We start from the raw sequence: 18,122 nt of genomic DNA, 5'->3' as shown, positions 1-18,122 counted from the left end.
CATGCTAAAAATGCTACTTCATTTCTACTTATTCAAAATCTGTCTTGTGAACTGAAGCATCACAGGAAACACGCGAGTCTTCTTTACAAAAGTTTTAATATTTACATTATAACTGAATGGGACAAGAGAACAGAAGAATAGATATCAGTTTAACAGACATAAATAATACCTCCAGGCATTTTTTTGGGCATCGTTCTTTTCGATCCACAGTCCATTCGTCTTTCACATTAGAGTTTAAAAAAGAAAAAACATTCCTTTTTTTTGCAAAAGGTTATTACAGAACTATAAAGAGACACTAAAACATGAAACTATCGAGAGTGAGAGAGAAAAGAAAGAAAAGCAGCTGGATTTTGGAGCAGATAAGAAAGAGAAGAAATAGCAGATTCTCTGTCGGCCCTCTGGAAACTATTATTGTCAATCGTTACGAATGTTTCTTCATTGATTAAAGAGACGGACGTTCGGTGGCGCCAGGGTTCGAAACATCAGGGCAGGAGTCAGATCATGTGACGCTAACGAGATGCTAACGAGCCCTCCATCCTGAGTTACCGCTTTTATCACCACTGAGCTACAGTATGGCACCTATCTAACCTGCCTGCTCAAAAAGCCAGAAGAAGAAGAAGAAGAAGACAGAAAATGAAAACAGGCAAATAAGAAATAAAAGTATCATCACTCTGTTTCCGCAAAATACTGCTTAATCAAAGTTCTTCAAGATTATAAATACTTGTCAAAATATGTTTACAGCAAAACTTAACAAAAAAAAAAAAAGCTGATGAAAATAAAGTCATAAAGCCATATTATCATTATTATTATCGTGATCATTATTACTCTCATTAAAATGGGCCTTGCGGGGCTAGTGCAGATCGAGGCTCGCAGCTCGTGCCGAGGGGGCAGCGGCTTGGGGGGGGCGGGGGTTGACAGATGGGGGTGGGGGGAGGGGATTGAACTCCATGAAATCTGAGAAATGTGGCACATTTTGAAAGTGATCTGCCACAAGAGGGCTGTGAGCCTCACAAGTGCTTCCTGACGTGGGTGGGCGGGGTCAGTGAACGGCTGGGCGGGGCCAGACCGCAAGGGGGGAGGGACCGTCGGCGATGAAACCGTTTTTTTGTTTTTTGTTTTTTTTTTAACCGATGGTAAGCTGCAAGCCAAATGTACTTACTGTTTGCTCGGGTGGGCGTATTTTCTCCCCCTCCCCTCCCGTCTCTTCTTCTTCTTCTTGCATTCGTCAGTGTGTCTATGTACAGTGTCTGTGCACGTCACTCAGTCCTTCCTCCTTCCTCCTCCTCCTCCTCCTCCCTCCGCCTCTAGCTGTTGGTGACGGTGGTGCCGCTGCCCAGCTTGATGATCATCTGCTGGCAGTCGTGCAGGGTCCTCTTGTCTCCCAGCTTCTCCAGGGTGCGGGCGGCGTCGGCCAGCATGCCCACCCGCTGGCCGGGGGCCGACAGGAAGGAGGGCGGCAGGTAGCGGCAGGCCAGCATGACGGCCTCCGCCTGCTCGCGCTGGCCCGGTCGCATCTCGCACTCCTCTGCGGGGAAGGAAAGGGGTGGGGGGGGGGGGCAGACAGAAAGGGGGCATTGATTTTAGGAGCTTTTCTTATCCCCTTTTTTTTTTTTTTTTTTTCGGAGCGAGCTCGATAACGTCGTCGGCCATGACAAGGCCCAATCAGGCTGATTGGACCGCGGCGAAGACTGGGCCGACGGATGAGAAGTGGCGGACCGAGCCGCCGACTGCAACAGCAGCAGCAGCAGCAGCAGCAGCAGCAGCGTAGCTAATTTCTCCACTTTAAACTTTGTTGAAAGAAGCGCATCCGCATTTCAAACTTAGAAAATAACAGCATCCAAAGCTGGCAAAATTACTTGACAAACAAAAAAAAACAAAAAAAAAACAAAAGGTGATGCAATCGATGCCTTCAAGTAGCTCACTGTGTCCAATACAGAACCTTTCCAGGGATCCAGGGTAGGGTCACAGTATCTACAGATGAACTGCTCTTTCCTGCCACTACACTGTTATAATGATATTAACTACCTGTGTAAAAAATGTTCAATTAATTGAGACTAATTCAATGTAATTGATTAATTTCCTAGTCGACAAAAATCGATAATCGATTAATTGTTAACATCTCTAATCCAGGGGCATCACACTCATTCACTGCATTTCCCCTTTGTTTTTTTCCCTTTTTAAGTCGAGTAAACGTCACTAAGAACAGTTGCGCTGTCAATCGGGCAGGTCCACTGGTGATGATGCGGCCATATTGCAGCAGCAGTTTCTGCAGTGGCCCAGATTGTGCATGTTCAGGATTTTACCACAGCTGCTACAGGGATGATGATGATGATGATGATGATAATAATAATAATGATAATTATTATTATTTTTATTTTTTTTGCAGTGTGTGCTTGTCACTGGATCTGACTGAAACTTAACAACTGGTCCTTTGAAATACTTCAAGCCTCCAGATGTAACCTGTTTTTCTAAAGCTCCACCCTATTTACAAAGAGTCACTCTGAACAGATACCGTTTTCAGAAAAGAAAAGCTGCACCATTCATTTTTTTTTTTTTTAGATGCCGCCGTTTGTTCGGTGCGGACAAGCCGCGAGCCCCCTGAGGAGTTTTTTTTTTTTTTTTTTTAATACCGCAGGCAGCAGAGAGAAAGCAAGAGACAAAAGAGCCGCTGACGGATGTTGGCCGGCAGAGGCTCGCGATTGCATCAGCGGACGCACCTGTCTTGGCTCCAGGCGTCGCTCGGCGTCGCAGCGAGCGGTCCAGGAGCTGGTGCGTGCGGGTGGGACTGGCGCCCGCCATCAGCCTGGCGGTGGCTTCGTGCAGGAACAACTGGGGAGTAAAGGAAGGGAGGGGGAGGAGGAGGAGGAGAGAGAGAGAGAGAGAGAGAGAGAGAGAGAGAGAGAGAGAGAGAGAGAGAGAGAGAGAGAGAGAGAGAGAGAGAGGGAGGGGGAGTGTGGATGAGTCACACGGCTTTCCATCGCTGTGCACCGCTAAACACTTGCCTCGGTTGGTTGGCTGGCTGGCTGGTGTGTGCGTGTGCGTGTGCGTGTGTGTGTGTGTGTGTGTGTGTGTGTGCCGTGTGTGTGTACGTGCCGACGCCTCCCCTGCAACTTGCACAGGGGATCTGCAGCCCGCACTGCCGGCAAACTCCGGATCCGCGCTGTGACCTTGCGCCGGCCGTTGCGTAACGCGCGAAAAAGGCTGAGGATTGTGGTTTCGGCGCACGTGCACGCGCTCGGGTGCGCGGCAAAGCGGCGGCGTGACGAGCCCGTCCGGGCCGGCCTGCTGGCGCGGGAACCCCTGCCGCGGACGCATATGGGCTCGCGTTAAGAGTTCGCGCGTGAGAGAGAAATTTGTGATGGAAAAATGGGGAAAGTTTTTGCGCAAAAAGCCGGCCGAGCTCGGGGTCACTGCGCCGCACCGTAATGTGAACAAGCTGTGTGAACGACCCCCCCGGAGGAGACCAACTGAAGGCGGGATAAACAAGAGAATCGGCACAGAGTTTGTTTTTTTTTTTCGAAAAGCAGAACTTGCGGTGAGACACTTACTCGGCGCACGGCCGGCCGGAAGCTGTGCGCCAGCTTGCGCAGCGAGCTGAGGTCCTGCTGGAAGCCCTGCAGCTCCAGCGGCGACGCCTGCTGGATGCCGCCGCCACCCGCCGCCGACCCCGCCCCCACGGGAGGAGCCGCCGCCGCCGCCTGCTGCTGGAGACGCCACACGTTCGTCCTCATCACCAGCAGGAGGTCGCAGAGGAGCAGCTGGATGACCTGGAAGAAGAGGTGGATGAGGATGAGGAAGATTACGACTGAGAAGGAAAGTCTGTCGGTAGCTGCGTTTCCATTAAGCCAGTGTTTCTCAAACACTGGGGGGCACAGAGTCACGTCTGGGGGGGGGGGGGAGAACTAATGTTTTCACCTCGGAACTTTGTCCACGGCGGAACAATTAACAAAAGTGTTCAGTAGGTTGTAGCTAAGAAAAACGTTGAAAATTTTTCTTCTTCCAAGGTGGGGCGTGACAAGAGAAAGTTTGAGAACCACTGCCCTAATGCCATGCAAGTCCATGGGGTCAAAAGTCAACTTTGTCCGAGAGACATGGAACAACTTGCAGGTTCATCGAGATCCCTCAAGACACAGCCACGTCAAATTTGGGGCTTCTAGCCCATGAGGAACCCCGAAACACTAACCCTAATTCCAGCTAACCCTAACCCTAACCCTAATTCCAGTCTTATCGCTAATGCAAGTCTATGGGGTCAAAAATCAACTTTGTCCTAGAGACATGGGACCACTTGCAGTTTCATCAGGATCCCTCAAGACACAGCCACGTCAAATTTGGGGCTTCTAGCATGAAAAATTTTCTTCCTCCAAGGCGGGGCGTGACAGAGAAAGTTTGAGAATCACTGCATTAAGTGTTTCCATGACACTTTTGCGATATACCTCCATAGCAATGCGTCTAAAAAAAAAAAAAAACACCTCATGATACCGTTGAAACCTTTTAGCGATATTTGAGATGATTTTTTTTCAAGTTTAGGTTTCCATCACCAGTTTTTTATTGCGATATTTAGGTTTTGCGCAATTCCAGGGCTAATGGAAACGCAGCTAGCGGCTGAGGCTCCGCTGGCCTGCACGCTGGAAATGAGTCAGGCCGAGTTAAAAGGTTCAATTTAATCAGAGTCCACTGGAGCAGAATCACACAATTTATGATTTTTTTTTTTTTTCTAAATGTGACGCCTTCCACATGCTTGTGGCAGCAGGGAGACAGGGTATGAGATATCTCATGCCCTTTGTGACATCACAAAGGGGTCATTTCCTGCCTGTTGGTGCCAAATAAACTGTATTTTATGCATGTTTTATCGTCTTTTATAACATTCTGACAAGTGGAACGAGCACAAGAAGCAGAGACGTTCACTCATTTCTGGGAGTTTCCTGAAAAGCTTAGGACAGAGGAGTGAATTTAGCCCGGGAAGAAACTCGATACGTCGAAGAAGAAACGACGACTCCCGCTGACTACTCCCGCGCTCTCTCCTCTCGGCTGCGCTCGAGCGGTCGCCCGGCCGCCTGCATGACGTCAGCGGCACAGCTCTGTAATGCACTGCAGGTGCATTGCACTCCGCTGAGACACACATGCAATGCAACTACAATGCACCACAGCTCTGGCTGCAAGTCGCAGGCTCTCTCTGGGCTGATGAATCACCACCTGCTGCACGACTGACCACCGGCTACCGGTGGGCTGCTGCTTCTGAGCGGATCTCAAAGATTTTCTCCCGCAAGAAAAACAAAAACCCAGGTGTTAAGGTGCTATCCGAGCGTGCGTGTGTCTCTGTACCTTGTCGAGGCTGGAGCTGTGGCAGTGCGGCCCTAGGTTGAGGCTGTCTCGAAGCAGGGCGCTGGCCTTGTCACTGTGGCTCAGACTCAACTGGCAGTTCTCCGGCTTGGACAGCAGAGCTCGCACTGCCCTGAATATGTTGAGACACGCCTTGGGCAGGAGACTCCTGACAGCGAGAGAGGAGGAGGTGGAGGAGGAAGGGGAGGAGGAGGAGGAGGAGGAAGAGGAGGAAGAATAAGAGAAGGAGGAGAAAGAGGAGGAAGAGGATGAGGAAGAAAAAGAGGAAGAGGCAAAGGAGGAGGAGGAAGTGGAGGAGATGGAGGAAGAGGAGGAGGAGGTGGAGGAAGAAGAAGAGGGGGAAGAGAAGGAGGAGGAGGTGGAGGAAGAAGAAGAGGGGGAAGAGAAGGAGGAGGAAGAGGAGGAAGAGGAAGAAGAAGAGGGGGAAGAGAAGGAGGAGGAGGAGGAGGAAGAGGAGGAGGAATAAGAGGAGGAGAAAGAGGAGGAAGAGGATGAGGAAGAGGAGAAAGAGGAGGAAGAGGATGAGGAAGAGGAGGAGGAGGCGGTGGAGGAAGAAGGACACGGGTTCAGACAGCGTGAAAAAAAAAAAAAAAATACGTCGACGTGGGCGGACGGGTTTGTGACGCCGAGTTAAAGCCCTGGTGGGCGCCACTCACTCGGAGCTCTGCAGGGTGCGGGGCAGATGCTCCACGGTGGGATACAGCCGCTCGGCCGCCGCGTCGTCTCCCTGGAGCCAGTTGATGATCACCACGGCAACAGACGACCACCACTTGGAGTGAGGGTCGCAGCCTGGGGGGGGGGGGGGGGGGGGGGGGGGGTTTAAGTAGTTTAGTTTAGTCAACTTTGTGGCGTCATTGTTCAAATTTCAAAGTAAATGCAAAGAAAAAAAAACATTGAAATAGTCATACTAAATAACCATATTGGATGACTAAAAATGGTTGAGGCTGAAGCCACAGCTTATTACGCCAACACTTTCACAAAAATAAGAATAAGATGAAAAATAGCCAATAGCCTGGTTGTCCAATCAGCAAGAAGGAAGACGAAACAACTTGATTTGACAACACGTGCACACACACCATGGCAAGGTGATGGCTGATTTTGACACAGCTGAAGACAGCCGCAGCAGCACCCTGTGTTTGCTCAGATCAGTGAGCACAAAGGGAGGCGGCGAGAGGTTGGGAACGAACCCGCCGACGCAGAAATTAACTCCAAAATGTTACTTTTTATGTTTCAAGCGCACTTAAAATTCAGGGAGCGTAAAGCAGAGGCAATAACGCCTGGAGTGGGAGTGGAGGTTGGAGTGGAGGTGGTTGGGGGGGGGGGGGGTCTGACAACCAGCTGCTAGCAGGAACTCACCGGTGACGGTCGCCATGTTGGAGCCAATAGCAAAGGACTGGGAGGTGGCGCCGGCGGCGTCCGACGCGCTGATCAGGAGCTGGAGATACTCGAGGGCGTCGGCGTACTCGCTGCAAAACACATCCAAACACACGCTGCTCATTAGTAGCCACACTAATGTGACATTAGTGAAATAACTAAAACTCTTCTATCAAAAAAAAAATATATTTTTAATGTATTTAAATTTATGTTATTGCGACTAAATTGTTTCAACGGAATGATTCCAACGGGAATTTATTTCAGAAGCAGCTGTGCGCTCTCACCCGTCTCCCTGGCTGGTGTTCTTCTCCCCGGAGGGCTGCGCCACACAGTACAGAGCCTTCTCCAGGAGGTGCTCCCTGAAGGCCTGAGTCACCTGAGCCAGAGGATCCACTGCAGGAGGAGCGACCAGCTCATTAACATGCAAGAACCAGGCCAATCTGAATGTGCGAGGTGGCAGACATGGGAGAAAAAAAAAGCAATCGGCTACTGGCCAGACTGGAGGGGAGGGAGCCACTGACCGGTGTTGCCCGCCTGGCTGTAGATGCTCTCCTTGGGAGTGTTGCGGATGGCCCAGTCTCCGTCCACGAAGAAGCGGTGACCCAGTGGGTGGCAGAGCCACTGCATGGCTGGAGGGACGCTGCCGCTGGCCGACAGGCAGGCCTGGCGGGCGCTGCTCAGGAACACCCGCTGTAGAGGACAACACAAGACAAAGACGGACAAAGTCAAATATTACACACAAGACCAAGGCTGGCTGGCTGGCTGGCTGGCTGGCTGGCTGGGGGCAGGGGAGATATACATAAAATAAAATGCACAGAATAGAGAAAAAAAATCCAAACTTGAGGTACTGACGGAGGTAAAGTGAAGGATCCTTGGCAGGCTGGCTTTGACCCGCAGGGCTGCGGAGACGTAGACCTCAGCCAGGGAGGCTACAGGCAGACAGGAGCCGGCGCACTCTGCCAGGTTCACCGCGCTCAGGGCCATGTGCACGGCTGACAGGTGGCTTCCGTTCAGTTTACCTGGAGACGCACCAAGAGAGCAGGGAACGCCATGAGCACTTCTTGGTAAATGTGCTAAAATACAGAGAATGGTAAAGAAGGGCAGCATCATTTTTTAAATTTGTGGGAATTTTTGGACCTGTCAGCCAGGTCATCATGTGACCTCTGGCAGACGCTACAGAGCACTGAAAAAACAGCCCTCAATAAAACATTTTCTGCCCAACACCAGTCTGTGCTTTCAATACTGAAATGCAGCCATATCTGTTAGCACTAGGGGGCGCAAATTATCGATTAATTCCTTAATCGTTGGTTGATTGACCTCATCGATTGATTAACGGTTTATTGACAAGCGGCAATTTTTCCAGAGAACCAGAATTTCACAATGAAAAATGTGTAAGGAACACATTACTTAACCATTAATAATGTTGAGGGTCCAATGTGACCTATTTTTACATTAGACAAAACAAAACAAAAAAAAACTGTCGAAATTTTTTTTTTTTTATTAATTGCAACTAATTTTGTTGAATTTAATCGATTTAATTCTTAATCGATAATTAATCGATTAATTGTTAACATCCCTAGTTAGTAAAATATTGTCATCCTCCTTCCAATTTCATTTTTTGCTGTGCACAGCAATGGCAATAAAGGAGCTGCCTGACTGACTGAAATTCGAGTCAAAACTGTAAATTAGAGGCAAATTAAAGAGGAACAATAATAAGAAAAAAAAACACCCCCGTTGTTCCTCAATCAGCCAAGAGTGTCACTTCAATACGGGGACCCGGCGGCGTTTCATCTACCGCGCCGCTTCCATCGAGCAGCGGGTCATTTTTTCCCCCCCAGCGGCCCACCTGTCATGTGGAGCTGATGCAAGCGGTGGTAAACCAGGGCGGCGTCGCGGTTGCTCTTGCACGCGTCCTCCTGCAGGGGGCGGTCCGAGCGCAGGCCTCCGGCTCGGGCGGCCAGCCAGCGGCCCACCCACAGGCGCTGCAGGCAGAAGCGCAGCAGGGACCAGAGGGCGGCGCAGGCCAGGTCCAGCTGGGAGGTGGGCAGCGGGCGACCCAGAGCCTTCAGACACGTCCAGAGGTTCTGACTGGCCTGGGCGAAATCTCCCTGGGGGGGGGGGGCGAGGAGAGTCAAGTGAGCCAGTGAGGCTGAGGGGGTGCGCGAATTCTTTCATAACAGTGAAATGTGCGGAGGAGGAAATAATTTGATTTAAATATATATATATATTTATATACACTGTCAGTCACAAGTTGAGACACTCCTGTTTCTTCTCTATCTTTACTACTTTCCACACTGTAAATACAAACTGTAGACATCAAACATAATAACAACAGAATAATGAACAACAGGCTGAATAGGTGTCTAGTTTGTCAACATAACGTAACTGCTCAGTTGACGAGCCTCTCCAGACAGCACGTTGTGCAAGCAGCCGTCTCTGAACTCGTTCCTCCAACTCTGGCTTATGTTAGCCTTAAGCCTGCGATTAGCTGTCTTTGTCTTCGTCATTGCAGTAAGAGTTAACCTCGGCTTTTTGCTAGTCCCTCACAAGTTTCTCACTCACTCACTCCAAACTTTGCTTCTGCTGCTCGATTAGTTTTGGCTGCATATTTTACTACCCGCTGCTCGTAATCTGCAGAATAGGATTTTCGTGTTGAGTCTTTCTCGGTTGTCTTTAAGCTCATGTTTAAATTCATTTTCAGTGCTGCAGGAGCAGCGCATACTGGTAGTCGTCACAAGTCTAGAGCGCCTCCCCTCGCTGCTCTAGGTAATGTTGGCCAGTGTGAATTAACATTGCAGAACATGTGAAATTATATATTTTGAGTCAGTCACACATGATATGAAAAAAAAAGTGCAATTTATAATCTGTGAAATACGGCACATATGGGCCATTCTTCTTCTAATTATCATGCTTATAGCTACAGCTCTTATGTATAAGACCAAGCTTACTCTGGCCAGGTCCAGGTCAGCCTGCTTGCGGTGCCTCCAGAACAGGACGGAGGAGCCAGAATGCGGTCGGGTCACAGGTTCGCCGTACACCAGCAGGCGGATGAGGACCCCTGACACCAGGACGCCGTTCAGCAGCCACACCAGGATGGTGGGCAGCATCCAGTCCATCCAGCCCCACGAGTCGGCTGCAAGCACACGGCTGGACTTCAGTCACACAGTCAACACGCAGTCAATTCTCAAAGCAGTCGCCGTGGGTCGGCGGTGAATACAGGAAGACAGAAATGCAAATGAACGCAAAATGCAAATGAATGTATGATGTTTCACTGGCTGCGTTATAACGCAGTGAGTCAAAAGTAGAGGAAGTCAAGGTTACAAAGTGGAAACAGTACAAGTTTCCGTCCAGGCAAATGTACAACTTGGCAGAATAATATCCAGATAAAGGTTAGTCACTCTATTTTATGTCTTTAGTCGCTGAGACCGCGGAACGTTTGGGACACACCAGCTGGTATGGGGAACCCATCAGCATCGTTTTCTCAGCATTTGTCTAAAGCTCTTCAGCCATTTTCCAAATTGTGTATTTTCCCTCTTCTGCCGGATTTGCAAACAGATCAGCAACACAATATATTTAATAATCCCCCCCCCCCCCCAAAAAAAAAAATCACCACCAAATTTACAGGTCACACAAAAGTTACTCGCACTGTCTGACAGTGACACACAGAAACACGGGGAGGTTGTACCTGCGATCTCCAGGCCCAGGACGCTCCTCCCTGCGTGATGGCTGGAGGCCGCTGCTGCCGCCGCCGCGCCGCCGGCCTCGCTGCTGCCAGACGAGCAGAGCAGCGCCGCCAGGGGGTTGAGAGAGAGGAAGAGGAAGGTGAAGGCGCACAAGGCCATGCGGGAGCGATCCAGCATGCCGCTGCCGCCTCCTCCTCCTCCTCCTCCTCCTGCTCCAGCGGGGTCGTTCAACGCGCCCATGGTGGGCTGCCGGAGCGGAAAGAGGGAGACAGAGAGCAGAGGCTCAGGTGAGAACCACGGCTTGCATTGATTTCTTTTAGGGATGCAAATTATCAATTAATTCATTCATCGTTAGTTGATTGACCTTATCAATCAATTAACCAGTAATTGATAAGCGCCGATTTTTCCTGAGAACCTAAATTTCCCAATTAAAAATGTGTAAGGAACACATTATTGAACCATTAAATAATGTTGAGGGTCTAATGTGACCCATTTTTACATTAGAGAACAGTAAAAACAGCCTTACTATGACCATCACAGGTGAATTACACTGTTATAATGATATTAACTACCCGTGTAAAAAATGTTCAATTCATTGTGACGAATTGAATTGAATTGAATACAATTTTAATCGACAATTAATCGATAATTGATTAATTGTTAGTATCCCTAATTTGTCCGTTTGTTAATTCAATGTTTGTGCAGGTTGAGGCGTCCGGGGAGGTCGACTGCCTGCCTACCTTGGAGTCCTCGGCGAACGGACTGTCGGGCTCTGAGTCACTGCCACAGTGCGAGAAAGAGGTGGGGGAGCCCACGTCAGAGGCCGGCGGCGTGGGCAGCTCGTTCTTCACGTCAGCCGGCGGGTCCACCTCCATGGAGACCAGGTCCTTCAGAGACTCTGAGAGGAGAGAGGAGAGAAGAGAAGGACAGGCCATCCAATTAGAGACGCGGTTCAAAATAAGAAATAATAAAATAAAGGCCTCTTGTGTCATCTTCAGATACTTTTCAGCTATTTCAAACATAGAATAGAACAGAACGCCTTCAGTAATCCCACTGTGGGGAAATTTGCATAATTACAGCAACAGTACAGTGCAATAAAGATGGACAATTACGTTAATTAAACAGAAAATAAGGCAGTAAAAAACTACAAATAAAATATTTGTGGGGTAAAAAAGGAAAAAAAACAAGATTTTTGCATCTTATGAACAGTTGGGTTTAAACATGATCAAAGGGTTGAGCTTGAGCCACTCACTGTTCTTCTGGGCTGACATCTTCAGAGCAATGTTCTCCTGCTTGAGCTTCTGGTTGGTCTGCTGCAGGTAGCGGATGTAGTCGATGGCTTTCTTGAGCACCGCCGACTTGTTGAGCTGGTCGTTGGAGAGGGAAAAAAAAAACACAGCACACGATGATATAAACGGGCCTCCTCCTCTTTACGTCAGCGCCAGCTAACCGTCGCTAAGCCGAGTCTCTCTTCACACCTTGGCCTCGGTGCCGGCCACCAGGTCCTTGAGCTCGATGATTTTGTCGTTGATGGAGGAGCGGTAGCGCTTCTCGATGGCGTTGTGGGCCGTGCGCTTCTCGCCCTTGGGCGGCAGGCTGACCGGCTTGCCGCTGATGGTGATGCGGTTGATGGGGATCTTGTCGGCGTCCAGCATAACGGGCACCGTGGTCAGGATGGTTCCTCCTCCCATGAAGGCCTGCGAGGGGGCAACACGCATATCAAGCAAAGCGGTGAGCCAATTTCAACGTGGCATGGGCGACACGAGCGTGCAGGTAGGGGCGAAGAAGAGGAAGTCAAATTGAAATCTGATCCTCTTTTTTCCATGTACGGTTAAAAAAAAAAAAAAAGAAGATGTGAATAAAGCATCCGCCAGTGGTTTTGTAGTCCAAGCAGACAGACGTATTCTCTTTGCGTTGCCATTTAAAAAAAAGAGAGTGCTTGTGCATCACGTGCACGCTCAACAATAGAAGTGAAATTGTTTATTTCCTGTTCTACTGATGAGGAGTTCAGGCTATGAAATGCAACCTAGTTTTACTGAATTTCTCCAGGAAGTGAGCATCAGCCAACTTCAACTACCTCACGCTCACTTTTCAAATCTTAACCCAGCAAAGTCTAAACCAGTGTTTCTCAAAGTGCCCCCTAACCCTAATTCCAGCCTTATCGCTAACCCTAATGCCGTGCAAGTCTATGGGGTCAAAAGTCAACTTTGTCCTAGAGACATGGGACCCCTTATCCCTTATCGGGATCCCTCAAGACACAGCCATGTTAAATTTGGGGCTTCTCGGAGGAAGAGAAATTTTCTTCCTCCAAGGTGGGGCGTGACAGAGGAAGTTTGAGAACCACTGGTCCAAACCAAGAAGAACAACTCCAGCTGAATAACATCCTGAGCATCACTAAAAGTGCTTTAGAAAACTGTAGCTTTAAATCTTCTGTGTCATTTGTCTCATCTTCCTTCGCTGATCGTACGATGTCATACGCACCTGATTGGTTCACACTTTTACAACAACCATAAAGCCTTTCTTTCACTTCCTTATTACCTGTTCCAGGTATGGGTGCATGGGGTCACGTTGAGTGAACCCGGTGTTCGTCGCGGGCGAGGGGCTCACCTGCAGAGAGGTGCTCTGTACTGGGGTGGTGGTCGCCAGGGTCGTGGGAGAGGTCACAGTGGTGACCATGCAGGGGTCGTGCTTCAGCGTGGTCAGCAGCACAGACTCGGCCTTGATGAACTGGGGCTGCAGCAACACCTGGGAGGAGACGCGCACTGGTTCAGCCCTGGACATCATCGTTTTGGCCACCAAAAGAGATTTGCTGGTTCCACTTTTCAGGACGGGTGCGCGCACGTACCGGTAGTTGCTGAATGTGGGACGTGATGTTCTGTGGCGCGGTGCTCGTCGTCGTGGCCAGGAGATGAGACGTGGTGGTCAGGCCCGGGATGGGAGCCTGAATGGTCATGGGCTGAACGCTGGGAGGTGACGAAGACAAGCTGGCGACGGGAGGGCTCACGCTGCCTGGACTGCCAACTGAAAGACGGCCGGACGGCAAGGGTTTAAAAAGGGCGTCGTTTTCTCATTTTACAAATGTGCCTCCAGCCTTTTTGTTCCATTTTGTCATGATAATTAATGGAACTGGGGGGTGTGGGGGTGTGGGGGTGTGGGGGGGCAATATTCCATTTATGTGTCAACAGTCTTCCGTGAGTCCTCAGTCGGGCTGAGCAACCAAAAACAAAAATTAGAAGATGCTAATATTGACCCAGGAACTGACTTCTTCTAAGCCCAGGCAGAAAAACGTGTTTCACTAACAACGTGTTTCCGAAGGCTGCAAATCCCACCTGCTTTTAGGTAGCGTCTGAGTGAGCGCAGCAAGTCTTTCACCAACTCCAACCTCGAGAAGTCATTAACTTTTGATGTTTATTAAAAAAAACAATATATATATATATATATCTATATATAAATATATATAGATATATATAGATATAGATAATAATACATGCAAGATTTGCCACCTGCGAAACAGTGAGCCGCTGTCAATAGGTTTGTAGGCTACAAGGTTAACAGTTATCTCCCAGCGAGCACCGACAGCCTAGCCGGCTTCACCGTCCCTTATCAGGTCGGCAGGGGAGATAGTCAGGACAACCAGACTGTAGCTACTGTCTCAGAGAAGAGTGACCGCAACAATCAGTGGTCAAGGGTGTTGACAGACGTGGCGACCGCGCGTGTTACATTAATAAAGCACGATAGTGAAGGCGGACATAGACAATCGCCCGGACAAAGCGCTGAATTGTCTGCGCAATGCTGAGCACAGTCTATTAGATTAGGACGTGAATATGTGACCAGCTGAGGCTTAACAACTTGGGGGGTTGGGCTTGGCAAATTTGAAGATGTGGAAAAAGCCTTATTTTCAACGTTAGACGTTTTAAACCATATTTTAATCTACCTTAAAGTGACAGTTCAACTGAATTCCTACAACTCACTGCACAAGGGAGAACAGCTCCCTTGCCACACAGTGGCAGTGACACAGCACTGCCAAGTACCCTACAGTTACATTTTTTCTTTCATTTTCAAATACTAATGACATTCAGAGAATCAAAAACAAGATTCAACAAAGTCTACTTTTCCAAATAGTTCTGCAAAAACTGAGATAAACTGGAAGTGGTAAAAAAGGAGTTTGCTCAATTCATTTACACACATGCAACTCTAAAGAACCTGTCGCACGAACCAAGAGTTCAGTTTAAAGGACTTAAAGGAAAGCATGCTATCCCATGCCGCACCGGCTCGGCCACACTGGAACAAACCCACTGTGAGAACGCGCTCACCTGTGAAGCTGTTCTGGTTGCTGTGGGTGGCCCGGGCCTGAATGGGCTGAGGCTGGGTCTGAATCTGTGTTTGCAGCTGGGCCTGAGGTGGACTCTGGGGTGCCGGCGAGGTGAACAGGGGCTGCGGGGTGGCGGGAAAAGACAAGTTCGGTCCCGGTGAGCCGTGACTCGGCGTCTGTGCCTGGGCCGGAGGGGACGGGCTGAGGCTGGGCTGAGGCTGCTCCATCATCGCCTGCTGGGCGGAGGCTGGCTGCTGCCTCGGCGTGGGGCCAGACACCTGGGCGAGAGGCGACTGCTGGAAAGTGGCCGACTGGAAGGTCTTGTCCGGGGTGGAGGAGCTGCGGGTGATCGGAGGGCCCAGGAGAGCGTCCAGGTGGGGGGTGCTGCTCACGATGGAGGAGGCGGACGGAGGCGTCGCCTTGGGTTTCGGGGGGGCCGCTGAGGCGATGGGCTGGGCCAAAGCGGTGAGCTCCTGACTGGGTGTGAGTGCCTGACTGGGTGTGAGCCCCTGACTGGGTGTGAGCCCCGAGTACGGAGGGTTATCAAACAGTCCCCCGAACTCCATATCCTGGTTGGTGATGAGCTGCAGCATGTCTGAGGCCGGAGAGAAACGACGACCAAAATTACCAACACAGAACAATACAGTGTAGATCTTTTATTTTTTAATTTTCTTTCCTATACGTAGTCCCCTCTCCGGCATTCTGTGGACCGCAAATGAAGAATTTCATTGCATCGGGAAACTTCTTTCTTCACTGTGCACACGACAATAAACGCTTTGAATCTTGAAGAAATCTACATTAAGCAATTAAAACTTGACACGGTGGTCTGTACACAGTTGGTTATAACCCTACGTTTCCCACGTTATCCTAGTTTTATTTGACAGGACAGCAGAAGAAAAAATATATATATACATATATATGTATATACGTATATATATATATATATATATATATATATATATATATATATATATATATATATACGTATATATATATATATATATACGTATATATATATATATATATATATATATATATATATATATATATATATATGTAGTAAAAATACACTGATGTTCACAGTAAAGGGTAACCCCACACACACACACATACATACACAGAACTTCGGCAAACGGGACAAACCACAAGATTCCAGATGACAACATAAGATGAACTATCTTTATTCACTATTCGTCAAACTGTGAAATTATAATATTTGTCTTTTCGTGCAAGCCAAAAGATTAGCAGCAGAGTGTGTCGTGAGAAGCATGCTTCCAGTCATGAGACTAATTGTGATCTCACAAATGACAGATTAACAGCAGCTTGATTTAAAACTGTTTTTTTTTTTTTAAAGGGTCTTCAGTGAACATCATTAAATGTGTAAAAGATATCCGTCTTTGTTTTGTCTTTTAACAGACCAAGCGTTAAAGTATTTAACAGCAAGGTCCAAACAGATGTGAAAACTATATATTTGGGTTCTCAGCTGGCTTTTCTTTTGCCTCAACTAAAACAGCCAAATAATCTCAAACTCTTTCCCTACATCTTGACGATGCCGACACAAAATACTCCGTAAACAAACGGGCACGCTGGCCCTTTGTTTTTGCGGCGAAAGGCATAAGACTGGATTTGAGAGTCTGTGTTTTGTATGAGGTGATCGCTCTTGACCAATCAGAGCGCGTCTCTCAGACTCGCAGTGCCGAACGGCCCAAGACAGGAGAGCGAGGAGCTCGTCTGTGTATGGCTACGTGCGAGGTTACCACCGAGCAGCATCACCGAGGGTTACTGCCGGTCACATTTAGGGTTGCCAGAAAGCACCGCTGTGGGACGGGTTTATTTACTGGCCAGGGTACAAGGCGTAAGGTTTAAACGACAAGCATTCGTTAAACGCCTAAAAACGCCCCAAAAATGAGGCAATCGTTCATTCAACGTATGCCTAAACAGATTGATATTTACGTTAAATTCTAACGCAATGTTATATTGCATTAAATATTTTGTAAACTTATAATTTAAAACCTTTAGTTGATATGCGCCACGTTTTTTTTTTGTTTTTTTTTTTACATATGCAGAATTAATTTAATGGAAACGGAAATGTGGTCTATTATTGACAAACTCGTTTAATTTAAAAACACAACAAACAGCCCAATGGCCAACAAGCGATGTGCTGTAGATTCACTACATATAAGCATATATATAGTTGAGTTATTTGTGAAATTATTAGTAGGTGTTGGTTTTGGGTTAACTGCGGCACTGAACTCGTCGAAGGGAGGAATGAACGACAGTAACCCGGGTCTCAGGCGGACGGGGGCGGGGCCTACTCACGACAGTTTACATTCAGCACGTTAGCTTCACCTAGCTTAGCCCATAGCTAACATGAAACTGAAAAGTTGGCCACAGAACACACGAGGGTTGAAAAACCGGGTCTAGTTTAATATGCAGAGTCTGTCAATGTAAACGATGGGTGTAGACTTTTCACTTTAGAAGAACGAAATACCGTCTCGGTGGCTAGCGTTAGCTACCCGGGGCTAATGATGGATGATGAAATTTCGTCTGTCTGACAAAATGGAATTGTTTCCACTCCGCTTTCATTAATAGAACGTATAGCAGCGAGAGAACTTAGAAGCCGGGCATGCCAATCTGTTGCGTTACTAATAGCGGCACACAGATCACGTGCGGCGGTAAAGTTAGCACATTGTAGTGATCGCAGAGGGCTTCGCTCGCCACAATAAACGTGACAGGTTAGCCACAAGTCAATGGTTGGTTTTCTTACCGTCAATGTCGCTTAGCAGGGCTGTGTCGATGTCGCTTTGGTCGTGAAGCGACAGTGTTGGATCCAGACCATCCAACGAAGGGTCGTCAAACGACAAACTATTCATCTTTCCTCTTGTATCAGGATTTCCAATGTAAAAACGCTTCCAAAAATTGCTGAGAGGGGACAGAAATCTGAAAAGTTTCAGGTCCCTACATTTGCCAGAGTACGGAGATTAGGAGTGCGCCTGCAACAAGCACCAAGTATTCTGCAACTTCGGATCGATATGTCAACTAGCGTTTCACTCCTGTCCCCATGATAGTCCGGGTAAACTTGTCAAACCCTGCAAACACAGGGGCTCGTTCAGGAGAACAACCATGCTTGCCGCAAAGGACGAACAAAGTACGCCCACTCCTTTGTGATTGACCGGAGCTGCGGCCAATCACAGTCAGCGAACGGGAACCCACGTTCCTGTTTGCCGAGGTTGTTATGATTTTTTTTTTTTTTTTTTTTTTTTTAGATTAGAGCATGGGAAACAAATGAATGTTGTTTTCCTCCATTAAAATAGCATTGATGGCACCTGTGACATTTAGAGAATACAACGAAGTTATGACTTTAGCATTTAATGAGTAACATCAAAACGTACTATATTTTCTGTCGTATACAT

General features: G+C 48.3%; 1 protein-coding gene across 1 annotated transcript; it reads right to left on the bottom strand.

The window, feature by feature from the left end:
- Window positions 1-77: 77 nt before the first annotated feature.
- Window positions 78-17,871, bottom strand: srebf1 (sterol regulatory element binding transcription factor 1). Its single transcript, XM_076024130.1, has 19 exons — window positions 17,477-17,871; window positions 14,711-15,304; window positions 13,243-13,418; window positions 13,005-13,142; window positions 11,876-12,094; window positions 11,650-11,764; window positions 11,138-11,295; window positions 10,400-10,643; window positions 9,663-9,847; window positions 8,561-8,822; window positions 7,567-7,733; window positions 7,236-7,404; window positions 6,999-7,107; window positions 6,697-6,806; window positions 5,997-6,129; window positions 5,323-5,488; window positions 3,549-3,767; window positions 2,718-2,829; window positions 78-1,525 (listed from the first exon to the last, which is right to left on the bottom strand). Exons 1-19 carry the CDS (start codon window positions 17,580-17,582, stop codon window positions 1,305-1,307), a joined length of 3,603 nt encoding a protein of 1,200 aa, XP_075880245.1. The 5' UTR covers window positions 17,583-17,871; the 3' UTR covers window positions 78-1,304.
- Between the last annotated feature and the right edge of the window lie 251 nt (window positions 17,872-18,122).

This window comes from Nelusetta ayraudi, unplaced genomic scaffold (genome assembly GCF_046127955.1).
Source record: "Nelusetta ayraudi isolate G7.1 ecotype Tasmania unplaced genomic scaffold, CSIRO-AGI_Nayr_v1 ptg000016l, whole genome shotgun sequence".
In the NCBI taxonomy this organism is placed as follows: Eukaryota; Metazoa; Chordata; class Actinopteri; order Tetraodontiformes; family Monacanthidae; genus Nelusetta; species Nelusetta ayraudi.
The sequence above is the reverse complement of the archived record's forward strand: the minus strand, read 5'-3'. Positions and strand labels throughout refer to the sequence as shown.

Excerpts from the sequence above, each read along its gene's own strand:
- srebf1 (XM_076024130.1), bottom strand. The coding sequence starts at position 17,582 with ATGAATAGTTTGTCGTTTGACGACCCTTCGTTGGATGGTCTGGATCCA. Across the intron at positions 10,644-11,137 it reads CGTTCGCCGAGGACTCCAAG|CCCACCATGGGCGCGTTGAA; the intron begins GTAGGCAGGCAG and ends CCGCTCCGGCAG. Across the intron at positions 3,768-5,322 it reads ACAGCTCCAGCCTCGACAAG|GTCATCCAGCTGCTCCTCTG; the intron begins GTACAGAGACAC and ends CTCTTCTTCCAG.